This window comes from Falco peregrinus, chromosome 2, assembly GCF_023634155.1.
Source record: "Falco peregrinus isolate bFalPer1 chromosome 2, bFalPer1.pri, whole genome shotgun sequence".
In the NCBI taxonomy this organism is placed as follows: Eukaryota; Metazoa; Chordata; class Aves; order Falconiformes; family Falconidae; genus Falco; species Falco peregrinus.
In genome coordinates, this window is record NC_073722.1 from 98,541,554 (window position 1) to 98,557,787 (window position 16,234).

Consider the following 16,234-nt stretch of genomic DNA (forward strand, 5'->3'; position numbering starts at 1 on the left):
AGAACTAGAAGCCATAACTAATTACTTTGTCGTCCACTAGTGAGAGCTCAGAGATTTTGCCATAACTGATCTATTTTCTCTTTGGCATTTGAAGAAAAGAAAACAAGCATTATAACAAGCATTTAAAATACATGTCTTCCTCGAAAAGCTCAAGAGTTCTTCATGTTCCTGGGCATGTGATGCTGAGAAAGGCACTGCTACTGGAGAAGTGTATGTGTTCTTTATATAGTTGGTAAGAAAAGGGTTTTGACTGCAGCACCATTTCATTGGAGTACTTTTTCTGTGCTTTCAAGAGTATTCCAACTGTTGTAAAAATCATTAGATTGTTATGCTTAAATAAAAAAAAGCCCATTAAAAAATGTCATAGAAAAGGCAGATGGCCAGACTCTGTTCTGCTCTAGGGCAAAATCCAGCCTTAGACAACATGTGAAGTGCAGGCCTGGTAGTTCAGAATATAAGCCACAGCAAACTATAAAACTAAAGACATCAAAATGAAGGGATGTTGTAGAGCAGTAAAACTGAAGAGGGACCCACAAAAAGATGCATAGGCTAGGAGGAAGAAAATGAGGGATAAGCCAGAAGACAAAACAGTAAATAAAACCTGTATTTACTCTAAAAGCCTTACACTGCTGATTAGAAATGCTTACTGGGTAACATGCTTCTGCAGCTGAAATTTACACCCTGCATCCTTCTGAAATAGCATTAGACCACATTTTCAGTCAGAATAATGGAACAAAACAGATGGCCAATTGACTAAAATGTTATTTTATGCTATTATTTGTGGAACCTAGGTCAGTAAATTATACATATTTTCAACGATGCAAATGATTCTTCTTACTGCTTAAAAATAGACTAAGTATCTGAATTAAATCCTAAGCCACTTCATGCAGTAATTATTTACAGCTCAATCCTTTTGTTTAAGGCTAGCTCGTATAAAGGCAGCCCCTCATCTTATGTATTTGGCCATCTGTTCTGTCTTTCAGTAGCTGTAATTCATTGGTACCTATGTGTTCGGGGACCTAAAAGTTTTCTTGTAGCAGTTACAACCCTCCAACTCTATGAGACAGAACAAATGTCCTTCCCTTTAGAATTCAGAAATTACAGAAAATTACAAACTCAGTGATCAACTTCAATGCATCATCAACTATGTGGCATTCAGGGATAGAAGTGAATGAATATATCTAGAGACAGTTTATTTTTTTTTAAATGTGCATGACAGTCCAATATGAACTGCAGCACAGCAATACCGTGCCAGCCTATGCGACCACACCATTAAGTGCCGTCCAACACAGAGCTGCCACAGGCCACCCACACCTCTGATGATCGCCACCGATGTGCAGCCCAGCGGCACAATGTTCACTGCGTCTGGCATCTGGATTTTTTGTGGGGACAGTGACACTTCAAACCATGAGTCCTTGGGTGGTTGTGCTGTGTTTTGTGTGTTTTATTCATTCATTCTGTCTTGTTTTGTTTTGTTTGTTTCTTTTGAATGGTTGGTGCGTGGACAATCTTTCCCTTGAATGGACAATTTCTTGTTTGGAAAGTAGCCAGACCTGAGATACTCCTACAAGGTGTTTTTTTTAAAAAGAGAAATACAGAGAGGAGAGGAGAAGGCCTTAGGCAGGTGGCGGTGCATGCTGACACACTTCATTGCCTCTTGTCAAGCTCTTGATTTTCAGTTCAGAATTTCAAGTAAAGTATCTTCATTCCCTGTCCATGGAGCAGGTTTGAATGAGGTCAGCAGCCAGCAGACTGCACACGGGCACCTAAGCCTGTCAGTCGGAAGGGCTGAAAAAGAGCTGAAGCAGAAATTCTGTCTGTTGGAGACGTTGCTGCTTGCGTGGGACCCCACGTGAGGTCCGTAGCTGGGTAATTAGAGCCAAAAGCAGCTTCCTTATCCTGCAGGGTCAAGCCCATCAGGCAGAGTGGGGCACCTGTAGCTCCCATTCCCTGGGTCAACTTTGCAGTTCTATGAGCTTTGCTGTACTGGTAAGTAGATACTGCCGTGGTTTTGTAAATCTACCTTTAGAAAACATTTGTTTTGTTTAATACTGAATTCAGAGCAAATAACAAAATAATTTGTGGATGACCAAAACCTGTATTTCCTCTCAGCAAAATGACTTCTTTTAATTTTAAAAACAGCTGTTATCTCAGCAGCTTTAGACACTTGGATAAATTCAGAAATCTGGTCTGTAGTTTTTATATTTCTCATTTATTTATTCTGGTTTGTGTTCACTTCATTAATCTATTTGTCTGAATTACCTCCAGCTGATTCAGCAGTTTGTGATACAAAGTGTAGAACAGGTTATTTCATTGAGGGTTATTATTATTTTTAGAGCTAACTGCTGTAAAGCAGATGTCCATGCCAGGAGGACTATAGAATTTCTATGTCCAGAGTAAATTCACCCGCAGTGGGTGATATAAACAGTGTTTCTCTTGGATATTTTAAGCTGTTAAGACATGTTGCTAGGTCACAGCAGTCTCTCACTGTTCAAAACAGAACTGGTTCTGTATGTTATCAGCCAGAGTATTTTTGTCTTCAGTTTTGTCCCAACTTTAAAAAAGCATGGTTTTGTCCTTGGAGTTTTGCTTTCTTACATTTGCTCTCAAGTGACAGGGAATCAGTATGAAACAGACTGAAGATTTTGGGGGGGTGAGTTTCTTTCTCATTTGACATTGTAACAATTGTACAATATGAGTTTTTCAGGCTTTACAGGCAGTGCATCTCAAGGCTTCTGAATTCATCAATAGGAACTGAAGTTTCAGATCAGGATATGCATGAGTAACAGAGCTGAGTAGCCAGGGTTTGCGTGCTAGTTACTCCAAAATCTAAGCCGTATTCTTTAAAGTTACCAGGTGTTAGGTCTCTTGGAAATGGTTTACTAGCTTTGAACAGATGCTGTGCTGTGTCTCTGCTCCTGATTCTGCAGGCAACCTGAATTACTGCCATTGTGAGAGCCCACACTTCCCTTCCTTTTTTTATGTGTATACATACACGCATACATACATATACATACAAATAAATGAATAAATACATCAAGCAACCAGCCCATCATTTAAGTGGAATCAAATTCTACTTCAGGTTTATTCATTCATCTCTGAGGTGTCCCATACCAATAGCTTTGGAGATAATATTTTTGAAAGTGTAATGTGTTCTGAAAGCATAACCTTTTCTCTCCTCTCCTTGGTATAGTTCAGTCAGAAGCTGCATCACTGCATACTTCCCTGCAGTCCCTGAACACCCAAAGTCCAAGACAGGCTATAGTAACAGATGCTGTCAAAAGAAAAGCTCCTTCCAGAGCCCTATGTGACCCGTAGGAATCAGAGCTGAGGAGAAAGAGCCAAGTGATTTCCACGGTCACCTTCCTTGTCGTTGAACTGCCCACATCTCTCCAGTTCTGCACGTGTTATAGAAAATCTGTGAAAAAGGTGTTTTAATGGAACAAGAGAACAGATACTTTGTTGGGGAGAACTGTCTTTTTGTGCTATGAACTAATCTTCTCATCTGTGCACACTAACGGTAGGAGTTACAGTGACAACCGTTGATCTGAACATAAACGTTTTCCTCCTCGAGGCTGCCATAGGTCAGAAGCTTCCAATGGGAAACTAATTGTGTACTTGAAGGTGGAAAAGAATAAAGGATGAAGCAGCTATCCACTGACTTTCTGGATTGATTGCTTCTGATAGTATGTTAAAAGTTACAAGACTAACAGAAATATAAACAGACTATTTCAGAGAAGTCCCATGGAGGAGATCACCTTAGACATGGTATTTTTCAACTAAACAATTGGAGAGATGGGAGAGAAGTTTGGTTTGTTGTTTCTGCTTTACGTTTTAAAATTGTCGTCATTAACATCTCAAAATCCCTGAATCCTAATCAACTGTTGTTACCTTTTTTTTATATTCCTCTAGGCAATGGATTTAGATATTCCAGTGCTGGCAAGGAACATTCCTGGGAATGCAGCAATAATAAAACATAAGGAAACAGGATTGCTATTTTCAACCCCCCAGGTAAGAAAACAACAAACCCTTAGCCCTCTCCCTTCTGAAGGTTAGGTGCATTTTCCCTTACCTGTTTGTGTCTGTCGAAAAACTTGGCTTATCCTCTCAGCAGCTTTTCTCAGATTCTCCTAAAAACCTGGGTTAGACTGGGTTTCTTGAAGCTTCACTGTTCTCACATGAATTTTGCAGTTCTCTAAACCTCTCCCAGGTGTCAGCCGTGCCGAGCGTTTGCCTGGCCGGGGCTGCCCTAGCACTGCCGTGGGGCTGGGGGGGCTCGGCGCTCACCAGCTGCTTGACTTTTAGGGTTTTTTTAAGATTCCATAAGCAAACTCTGGAAGAAGTGCTATGCCCGTGGCCTGTTTCCCTTCCGCTACTAACTGAAGTACGCGCTCACATTAGACAAGCACTAGCTAACCAGAAGACAACTATGAGCCTGATGTCTCAGATAATACATTATCTATAATTTCTAGCAGTAAGTGTTAATATAAAGCATTAGTAGGTCCAAGATACTAATCAGTCAGAAAATAATTGATGACTAAAATTAAGTAAATTGTTAGAATGGAGTTTCTGTGAAGATAAGTAAGCGTGGGGAGAGAGGGAATTTATTTAATTCCAATATTTAAATGCCAGAAATTTTCATTTTAAATTTAATTTAAATCTGCCCATATTTAAATGCCAAAAATTTTCATTTGAGTATATTTTCCTGCACTATGGCTTTGCTGTTATATATTCATTTGTGTTGTGGAAGGTGACTTTCAGACACAGATTCCCTCAGTGTTTTTATCCAACTCAAGATTAAAAACCCCTTACAATTAGTCCATTTTATAATTTTGCAAAGTAGAAAATGTACCATATTTATTTAATTTGGGGAGCATGTGATTAAAGCATCCTATTAGGTTGTGTTTCAGCAAAGTAAATTGTCTCGGTTAGTTTTGGAGGGTTTTTTAATATAAAAGTTCATGTAGCTCATGGTTTGGGTTTTGTTTTGTCTTGGTTTTTTTTTTCCTGGAATATTTAATGTTTCCAGTGGTTTCTACAAAAAAAATTGTTAACTTCTGGAATTGATTTTGTTGCGGAAGTGTTTTGTCTTCTTGCAGTATCCTTTGGAAATGGGGTACTTCCAGGCTAGTGGAGGCTGAGATGTAAAGCTGGTTTTGCACATGTATTCCCTGCAAAAAGCCCATTGACCTCCACACGCTTCTTCAAAACTTTGAGGATATATGATAATGCTGAACACGGACCAATGGCTCTCCTTATACATTCCGTTGTTTCCCTCAACATGCTGGTTACCTTTGGCTTGGAATTCAAATATGTTATTCATACCAGACCCAATTAACTTCGTCATAGATCGCTGTAAGAAGCCTCTTCTGTGATCTCCAAGCATCCAACATTCCAAGTGTTTATTTGGAATGCAAGATTGATTGAAAATGCGCTTCCCTGCGAGTGAGGAAATACACAGCACAAGTGAAGCACAGAAGTAGTCCCGGTGACTCTGTACAAATGGCTGAGGACTTTCTTTTCTATCAGAACTAGAGTTGCAGGCTGTGCATACATCTAGAATGCTCTAATCTTAGCTGATATAAACTCCTTCCGTCCGAGCTCCCTTCTCTGCAATGTGCTGTGCCACAGATCAGAAACCTCCCTATTCTACTGCTGTCGGTTGACCCCCTTTTTGCTTTTTCTCTCTAGAAGTTTTCAAAATATCTTTTAAGCAAAGACAGTAACTTGCATTACTGTATCAGCTGTCATACTCCTCGGTCATATTTATACTGGAATCACTAATGTTTGTGCAGTTACCCTGTCTTAGAAAGGAAAGCAATATCCCTGCTTTCTCAGTAAAACAGCAGTTGTAACTCATTTAACTAAAGCCCTTTTTATACTTTTATTGGTGTTAAATAATGTATAAACTATCAAAGTTTGCAAATGGGTCAGGAAAATACTTGTTTACAGGGTAATAGTCTAATCACACTGCAGAGCTGTTGAAGAACTTTCTCCTTGGAGAGCTGAGCTCAGGATGCCAACCGCCATCACTCGTGGTTTTAAAGATACACTAACCATTTACTCTTATTCCTTATCTCCCCAAACTGTATCAAATATCGGTTTTAAACCCCTGTACACAGCCTGTCAGAGGTTGAGAGTTATAATAGGTCAGAGCAATGCAGTTAAGTTAGAACACTTACAGTTTTGAAGTACATGTCATATTTTGCTCGTTGGAAGAAGGAACAGTCAGCCCACTTTGAACACTGCCTGAGAAGATTCAGTCTGACAATAGGGATTGGAAAACATATGTTCTGGTAAGAAGTTTTCTGGGGTTTGTTACTCTGATTGCTTCTATTTTAGGTATCTGGTAAACTGTTTTCTGCTGTAACCACAGTTGCATCAGGTTAGTTAGGGAAAATGCCTTTAATCATACAGAGAGATTAGTACTGTCTGTGGGTGCTTGGCAAAGTCTGTCTCTGTCTTGAAGAATCTGGACCACCCAGGATTAGAAAACGTCAAAGAAGTTTTCATTGCTCAGTGGATCCTATCTGGTTGTGATGATGCAGATGGTATCATAGCTCCAGAGTAGGAAGCAATACTTATTTTCAAGTTGTTACTGATCCGGGGAGGGAAAGCTGTACAATACAGTTTGCTTAGATGTGAGCAATTGTGTCTGGTTTGTGGACTGTCTTTATCTTCTGAAAGTTAAACTAGAGGGATATAAATTGATTGTTACACAATGAGATCAGTTTTAAATTGTGAATGCTGTTGGCTTGCTTCTTTTATTCTTGCTGGAGGTGAGCTTTTGTGGAAAGTAGGAAATTTTGTGCATAACTAACCATTTCTATGTAGGCTGAGGTTTCATGACTGGAAATAGTGAAAGCCTTGCCAATCGCTGGAGACAATTCTCAGATGGAAATAGTTAATGTAAAAGTGAAAGCTATGAAACGTTTTGTCCTTGATGCTACATCATCTGTGCACATTACTTTTAAATCGTGGTTTGATCCTGCCACTACTTGAATTTGCACGTTTATGGAATATTTGACACCGAGTTAATGGGACCTGAAATAAAAAATAAGTAAGAGACAAGAATAGAGCAATAAATAATGCAAAACCAGTTGAAAGGGAAGACACAAAGTTGTTCAGCATTCTAAGTTTCAAAATCATATGTTCAGCATCTAGAAAAGCTCACAGAACGAGCTAAATAAACAGGAGGAGGTAAATAAAACTTCAAAGCCAGTAAGAGAGGGGCTGAGCATAAACAGAGGGTTGGTTTTTTTATTTTATTTTTATTTTATTAAACATTTGAGAGAGACGGACCTAGAGAGACCACAGTTGGCAGAGACAACTTCTGCAGCGGTGAGAGGGAGACGCAGCTCAGCTGAGTAACAGGCAGCAGTACATCGAAGGTACATTTGTCTCCTCTGCCAGACATGGGCCAATGCCATTTTGACCAGGGCTTCAAGCCAGAATATAACCCAAGATTTTAGAGCTTTGAACCTTGACACCAAATAGACTCATTTGCAGTTTTTGGCAGTGCCAGCAATCACTGTTCATGCTCACCTAGAAATAGTGGCCCACTGCCCTACGAAGCACACAGATGGGCCAGCTAACTCCTGAGCTTTGCCTGCCACCGGGCAGATCTGTCGCTGTTCTGAATTTACCTCTGGTGTTTGCCTTCCCTGGGGTGATTCTGTGTTGCTTAAGAATCATGTTCTTTTATCTGCTGAAGCTGGTATAAGATGCTTTAATTGCAGCCTTACTTGCATTATATAAATAATATGTTAACCATGCATCTTATTTTCATCATGTGTGAGCTGTGGCACCAGTGTAGTTCTCGTGGTAATTAAAGGAGTATTCATTCTTTTTACTCGGTGCACTCATTTTCTAGCTTTATCTCCCAGATAGCTGTATTTCTGGGTCTCTGCAAAATATTATACAGAATTTCTTTTAGGTACTATATAGAGAAGCTGAGATTTTCTTTAAAGATCATCAGTCGGTTTACCAGGAGAAAAATATGGATGTTGCTGTTGAAAAATGCCGGTGTTTGAAGTGAAGTACTGCCTGTAAAGAGGGCACGTGTGATATCAGTTCTGGATGTACATAAGATGATCTCCCCTGTTTTTGCTGAGTTGTGGCTGACTGCTGAGGTTTCAACTTTTACACTGTGTTTTTCTGTCACATGTATAGTAATTATAGCCCTCCCTGTACGTGAATAAAAGGCTTATTAGAAATATGGATGTCCCCCAAGTAGTAGGTTAGCATGCATATTACCTCCTTCACTTTGGCTGCTGAAATGCATACCCTTATGTTTGATAATCAGAAAGTATTTTGTGAATTTTGCCCCTCTTTCACTAAAAGCGAAGCTTACTTCACATCTACAGCAAAATATGAGTGTGCACAAATACTTGCAGCATAACAGCTGATAAAGAGACATGTTATCACACCGTTAAGTAGTTTGTATATCATAGGCTTCTAGAAGAGAAAAATATTTGATTTTCTGAAAGAGCTCTGGGTTCTGAGTGTCTGCATTCTGCAAGTGGAAGCCCAAGCCCCAGACACACCACAAAACTACAACTGAGATGCAAGTCAGTAGTAGATAAGGGAGACACCTGAAAAATGAAGTCAGCGCTATCTAAAGCTGAGCATCCAAAACTGAAAACAAGCTAAGTCAGCTGCTTGCAGGGTACGAGGCAAAACCCAGATAAGTCACAGTGAATGTTCCCACTGGCCTCCAGTCACAGTGCAGGTGACTTGTAGGCGGTCACATTTGATGAGTAGAAGGTGTAGGGATAGAGCTGAGAAGTTCTTATTCTCCATCTCCTGGTATTTTTCCATTTGCTTTTTCTCTCTCCTGCAGTTTCTCAACTTTTACGCTTTGGACTCAGTTTGGCATTTTTCCTGAAACCATCCCCAGCATTAAGTACTGTAACTGTGAATAAGGATCTCATTTCTTCTATCATTTATGTGTTTCCAAGTTTTTGTCCTCTATATCCACATTTTAAAAGAATGCTAATAGGACTACCTGTCAAGAAATGTTACATTGCTGCTTCTGTTCTTAGGTAGTTTACATGAATTATTTTTAAACATTACTTTAAATAAAATCCTCCACAGGAGCATAAAATTAAAGTTGGAATGTAGTTCAGTGTGAACAGTATTTATTACTGTGATTATACAGGCAACTGGATGAAGCCAGCATAAGTCATGTAAGATTTCGCCACCTTCCCTGTTCTGTATTCTTGGCGGATACAGAGGAAGGAAAAGGACGTGTCTCTGAAGCTGGAGTAGCTGGAGTGTCTGCAGTGCCTGGTAGGCACAGCCTCAGCTTACTCTCTAGACCAGCCTCACCGTCTTCTTTTGGGACAGTCTCAGAGCAGCTGGAAAAACACCCTCCTGGACCCCGTGGCTGCAAGTCAGGCACTGAATACACTAGTCAGCACCTACCTGAATGCAAGGTAGTTGTGGATGGAAGGCAGGCTGGATGTAAAGCAGGTGGCCGTCTTGGCTGTTCCAGATGTCACTCTCAGTGCTGTGTGGACAGAGCAAAGATTACAAGCAGTACTGATTTTCTGTAAAATAGGATGTTATTGTTAATATGCATGTATGAAAATCATCCTTGTTACAAACCTTTCCAGCGGAATTGATGTGCGTCTCTTGAGTATTTAAATTTCACATCAGTGATGCGTATATTGGTAGTTTGTCTTGTCAACAAGAGTCAAAGCAGCGATTATAACATGTTCAGGATGTTTTCACATATCGGTGTTTCCCCGGGGTCACGTTACAGTTACGCATTATGCACAGCCATCACTTGCGTTACAGCAGCAACACTGATTCTGTGGTAACCAAGATTTTTATATCTCTGTATGTATTTATATACATTGTGTACTGAGGTTTTCAAGTATAGTTTGCTAGTTAACCTAGGTTGATATGAACCCTGATCTTATTTGTGCTATTTTCTTTTGTGAGTGTGTAAATAATACATCTCCTCCTCGCATCCTTTTTTCCTCCACGTCCCTCTGCACCGATCTCCACTACCAATTGGGTAGTAATGCGTTATCTTAGTTTTCCGTTGACGCAATAGCTATCTGTTTTTCTGAACTGAACGAAGACACTTATTTTCAGAGCTCTGAACGCATTTGTAATCAAGCTGAAGTACTGGAAGTTGTCTCTTGGTAGAAAATTAGACCAGCTGCTCAGAACAGATTAGTTTAGACATCGAATCTCCTTTCACATGTTTGAATTTCACAGTGTCTCTTCCCTAGAACTAGAGTGGCAGAAGAACCGGCAAAGGAATACTTGTAACCTGTGATGTCTAGTATTTTGCCCAGTGAAGTTAAAGGAAATTCATATATGACTTTTCTACAGAGCTTGCTGAGCTGACACGGCTCTTGTCTGTAAGCACCCTGGCGCAGTTACTCCGAAGAGCTTTTTGCTGCATGCCTGCTCGTATCTTTACACCGTGACTATGTGTATGTAGTGAGTTTTTTAGTCTTACTGTAAAATTAACTAAAGATGTCACAGTAGCAAAGAAATCTAAGTATCGCTGAGCTGAGTTCAAACATCTGATGCCAGTTGTCCTCCATGCAGGAGACAAGGTGAATTATTTAATTTATAACCAGCCTGGTTTTCTAACAGTTGGGTAGGCCAACAATTTTTGTGTCATTAAGTTTGTTGTTCATATTTGTCTTAATGCTCTTGGAATTGTCTTTGATATTGTCTTAGTTGGTGGGCTGTGCAAAATATGTAAAATAATTATTTATTGATCGTTCCTTATAACTATGGTACTTGACCTTGAAAAATGAACAGCTTCATATATTGGCTCACAGTTGAAGTGCTCTACTGAAATCAAGATATGGGTACAAGCTATTTCAGTATCGTCAGAACTTCAAGGAACTTTTAATATTATTTTTCTTAATCTTTTTTTAGGAGTTTGTTCTGCTGTCCAGGAGTTTGATGAATGACCCCATTATGGGAAGAGAAATTGCAACAAGGGCCAAAGACTACGTGAAGAAACATCATTCATGGGAAAGTGAAAGAAAAGCCTATCAGGATCTTGTCCTGAGACTCCAGTGAATTGCAAGACTACAGCTGATACCCAGCAGTCTATGTAGAGCACTTCATTGATGGATGTGTAATTAGATTTGGATTTCTCTTGGTTCCTTTTTAGAAGAGATAGTAAGACACATTATTATTCTATTCAAATATACGAACATCACAGGGGTTGCCTGCTACTTCAAACTATCAAATTTATCTAATTTAGCACGCTGTCTCTAGCGTACCAATTAATCACAGACTGGTATCGTTTTGTAAGATCACACAGGAGAAATACACTACTTGAGCAGACACACAGTGTTTGTTGTTCCAAGGCCTCAGAGGGAGGATGGTTTCTTGGACGCAGCGGAGCCCTCCATCACACAGAGCTTACATCATGTTCAGCTCATGTTGCATCGTAACCAAACTGCAGCAGCAGTTTTCTTTCCAGTTGTACCAGTCTGAATGTGATCAGGCATGCGACATGCACATATGTCTTCATAAAGCCAAGGTTAGTTACATAGAGTATAAAATTATTAAGATGAACGTTTTCTTAAGATCAGTTGATGAAAGATCAATTATCTATTGAGTGTGTAATGATCAGGGGGCCAAAAAGCAGACTGTTGGTGTTTGGGGAAAGTGAGGAGCACAGGGTGTGTTCTGTCCTGCCCTCTGAGTACCTGAACTGGCTGCACAGTCCTGTGCCTGCGTTTTCTCTTAGGTCCTGGGGCTAGAGCAGGAAGGTTGGCACAGCACCAACGGCGCCGCATGGCTTCGGAGTCCAGAACCGCGCAGTGCTGCCCGCAGCAGTGAGATGCGCTTGCAGGCACAGATGCTTTGTTACATAAACTACCTCTTAGTTTGCCAGTTTCTTTGGTACCTCAGTGATTTACTTGTTTACTAAAGGATTTATGAGAGCTGTAAAAAGGGACGAAGCAGAGGGAAAAGATATTTTCCATTTACTATGTATTTTGCTACTGTTCATCCTCAATTTGTGGCTTTCAGGATATATTGTAATACACTGCAGCAGGCTGTTGTAAAGTGAGAGTTACCTGTGCTGGAAGTCCATGCTAATCATTCCTGCCAGCCCAGTCATTATGGACTTATCTTGGAATCCATAATTGGTCATCAAAGGACTTATATAGAAGAAAAAGAAGGTTGTATTTTTAACTATTTATTAGGAAAGTCTGTTTTGTATAGGCTTGATCCCGCCCCCAGTGAAAACCAGTGGATGTTTTCGATTGATTTGAATGGCTGTTGCGTCAGACTTCTCTTTGTAATAATGCAGTTTACTGTGTATTTTAAGCTTTCCTCTTTATTCTTGATGATTTGCAACTGTTGAGACAGTAAACAAGAAAGTAATTTGAATGTCATATCTTGACTTCTCCAGAATTTTCCCCCCTTTTATTGTAATGGGCTTCTGCTCAGCATTGCCTTCGATAACACAGTCCTCAAGGGTAAACTGGCCTGATCTGAAATCCAAGACCTGCCACACTCCCTTTTGAGCAAATTTTTCCTAAATATTTCTGGCGTGCCCTTTGACATCTGTGCTAATTCTCAGCTTAAAGATCTACATCTACCAGCCAACATCTACCGCTGAACAGTTTCTATATCTGCAACCAGATCAGCCTGTTGGGTTTTCTTTCCCTGCTGTCTCAGGAGGAACTATATTTCTTTGGACAACTCTGTTACCAGTGAGGCCTCTCATGGCATTGCACTCTCTCTTGGCCACAGCAAGCAATCTGCTAAAGGAGGAACACTTACAACGTGGATTTTCAGCATGACATATGTGGTATGGGACACCTTATAGACCATTTATAGCTAACTGAGCTGGCTTCAGGGAGTTCTGTTCCTCTCAAATCTCACATCTTCTCTGCCACTGTATCTCTGCTTGTTTGGCTTTGATCCTTAGCCATTCCCTCACCCCCTTCCTATAGTATTGTTTGTCTTCTGAGAAATACAGATTATTAAAAACAAGCAAATACATAACATGGGATAGAGGTCTAAGCATTGAGCTAATGGGTAATGACTAGAAAGCTTTTTCTAAAGCTTGATACATTTATTGCCAAGCTTCAAGCAACTAGATACACTGATCTGGAATTTCCTCTATTTCCAGCAAAACAAAACATGTTCAAGTGAGAAATTCTGCTACACCCGCAGCATGTCATTAACATATGATTTTTCAGGCTGTATTTAATCTATATATATGAAATCTGCATCTGGGAAACAGCATGCTCATTTGCATGTGATAACCATACCAGAAGCACAAACAACACTTCTGCAGTATATGCATTAAGAAGAAAAAGAAAAAAAAAGAACAACCAAAATAGTAGTGAGATCAGCCTCATGACTATTCAGTCATCAAATGAGGCAGCGTTCATTGATCAAGGGCGTTCAGCTTTGATGTCATTTATCACAAAGGTTTGTGTTCTGCAACATGAATCCTGTCTATTAAGGCTAAAAGGTTGGGGCAACAACCGCTGAGGAATTTTGTCGCAATGAATTGCTATTGAATTTATGTTTTCAATTTCATCCAGTCTTATGTTCCAGGCCCATAAATATTCAATGAGTCTTGCAAGTCCTTGTAAAGAAAATATTGGACCCATGCAAGCAATTATCTTTCAAGCAACTTCACTCAAATGACTTTATATTTAAAACTAATCCTTTTGTTGTCCTGCAGCCCTAATTATAGTATTTATCTTCCCCCTTCAAAGCCCCATTTCTTACTCTTGCAGCTTTTTAAGCAAGGCACACCTCAATGAGATACAGATACAACTCCAAAAATAGCGCTTGTTCTGATCGCAGGAAAAACCTGCACTGTGCATTTAGCCTGTAGCTAATTCTGTATTTCAAGACCTTGAAATGTACTGTTAATTAATCCAACTAAATGCATTTTATTTTGCAATTATTTCTGCCATTGAATCCACAGGAGCGGAATGAAAGCAGTGGACCTGCACAATGGGGACTACTGTGCTGTTTCCTGTCTTGGCACAATTACTTCAGAAGTAGAGACAGTTTGGTAGTGTGGGGCAAACCCAGCTAGAGCCTGTGGTGTGTGGAATGAGAGCTTCTTAAATAAGGATTTCGTTTTAATTAGCCCTAAAGAGTACATATTCCAATTTTTAGAGTTAGTCTCTGCATTCCTGTTACAGACCTAACCAGTCTGTTTCCTATGAACACTGATTCTGAGTTACATCTTCCCATTTTTTTCTGGTCCTAGGCAAAAAGACTTGGCTGAAACCAGCAAGGATTTACCAGCTCCCACCTCCGCAGTGTTGGCTCTGCTGTCCTCCCCCGCCAGCAGGGCCAGCGCTGCGCTCCCTGCCCCTGCCCCTGCCCTGCCGTGGAGAGCGTTAACAGGCAGCTGCCCTTACCCCTTGCAGAGGGTCTCAGTAGGAAGCAGCGGGGTCTTTGCTCACACAAACTTCGTCAGGTTCTTGTCCTTTGCCAGTAGCACAGGCAGCAGCTGGCTCTGAGCACCGGCCTCTGGACTCCAAGCAGGCTGTGCCGAGCTAGCTTACTCCGGCAATGACCAGAGTGCTTTAGAGTGGACTGTACCGTGCGTCTGGAGGGACATCGTGTGGGCTGACAGAACAGGGGAAAGGATTTAGATGTATAGCTCTAAGGATTTAAGAAAGCAAAAGTTGAACTTCTTCATGATAAGGAGAGCCGAGCACTGGAACGGAGGAACCAGGGTTGTGCAGTCTTCATCTTCGTCCTTGGAGGTTTTCAAGGCTGGACTGGGTAAAACCCTGAGATGCCTGGTCTGAGCTCACAGCTAAACCTGCTTTCAGCAGGAGGTTGGACAAGAACAACCTCCTGAAGTCCCTTCTGACCTGAATTATTTTGTGATCCTGTACCTCATACTCCCATTTTTTCCTGAAGTTGGGCCCACTGCTGCTGTTTGCTTATCCTCCTCTTTACCTGAATGCCTTTCAAATAAGCAATATGCCCCTAATTATTTTTTGACCGCTGGTCCCAGTTTCACCACATCTATACCAAAATTATAGGCAATCGCGGCCTTATATGATTCCACGGATATAGCTATCTAGGTCTGAATAGCCTTGCTTCCCAAAACTCCTGTGTCATTATTCTGGACTCCACACTGACCTTCATTCTTCTACCCAGCTATAATCAAGTGCAAGGAAGTTCTTATCTTATGCACTGATATACTACACACCGGATCGGTGGAGTGTGCCTTGCATTCTTTCCACATCCCCTAAAACCCGTCCATCATAAAATCCTGCTGTGCTGTTGAAACAGGTAGTTACACCATAGCTGCTACCACCTCAGCTCTGCTCCCCTTCCTTGCCAGAATATCCTTGTGCTTCTGCTGGAAGGCTTCTGCAGTCCCTTTCGTTGCTCCCACACCGTGCTACTGTGTGCAGTTACACCTTCCTCAGAACATCTTTTTACTTCTCATTTACAACCCTCATGCCAGCACACAGTGTGCAGTAAACATGCCTTCTTAATGTCTCGTTATCTCTGAAACAAAACTGTACTGTCAGCATCTGCTCTTTATCGTTCCTCTTACTGATAACTGGGTTTAGTTTCTCCAATAAAATTAAAACATACACCTTGTGACAGTGACCCTGTGGTCTTGAACTTTGGAGCAGAAATGCTTGTAAAAATGGCACACATCTCCTTCCATTTCAGAAAAGCCTAACTATTATAATAATGTGTAGTTCTACCGGCTACCTCCCCCACCCCCTCCGTCGTTTCCTGAATTGGAGGTGACCTCTGAAAAGGAGCATCCCCTTCAATTCGTTTTGCTTCAGTAATTTACAACAAACCTTTGAACACTGAGCATCTTGTTTATTTCCGGACACGTGTTTCTATAAAGAGCTTTCCCCAAGCAGGCACAAAGGCTATCACAGCCGGCCATCCTGCATCAGCTGGACTAAATATGAAATTCCTTGGCATAGATGTTGCTTTCTTCACTCTCTTCACCCTCATTGCTCTTTGGAATGCAGGTGAGTGACTTTCAGAAATTTTGCTGCTCTTACCTGCAAAGTTTTTTGATTTCTGAACTTCAGAGCATGCACCTTGGGAAGCATGCACTGGTACGATTTTCACAAGCTAAAGCAAAGCCACACGGGGTGGCTCTTATGGCACCGACTCATTTGCAGCCCCTTCCTCTGTAATTTCCAGTGGGACAGTGGATCTCTCCTGTAAGTAAACAACCAACCTGGAGAATGCAGTAAATATATTTAAAGACACA

General features: G+C 40.8%; 2 protein-coding genes across 3 annotated transcripts in view; both read left to right on the top strand.

The window, feature by feature from the left end:
* GLT1D1 (glycosyltransferase 1 domain containing 1) overlaps positions 1-12,381 on the top strand; it is a 58,164-nt gene extending 45,783 nt beyond the window's left edge. For both annotated transcript variants that reach the window (XM_055795688.1, XM_055795689.1), the window contains 2 exons: positions 3,913-4,011; positions 10,909-12,381. In XM_055795688.1, the coding sequence (XP_055651663.1) occupies positions 3,913-4,011; positions 10,909-11,055 (246 nt within the window). In that variant the 3' untranslated portion in view covers positions 11,056-12,381. The remainder of the gene's footprint in view (positions 1-3,912; positions 4,012-10,908) is intronic.
* A 179-nt stretch (positions 12,382-12,560) lies between these two features.
* Positions 12,561-16,234, top strand: part of SUSD2 (sushi domain containing 2) — a 28,034-nt gene continuing 24,360 nt past the window's right edge. Inside the window, 1 exon segment of the mRNA XM_005230676.3 lies at positions 12,561-15,986. Within this exon segment, the coding sequence (XP_005230733.3) occupies positions 15,920-15,986 (67 nt within the window). The 5' untranslated portion in view covers positions 12,561-15,919.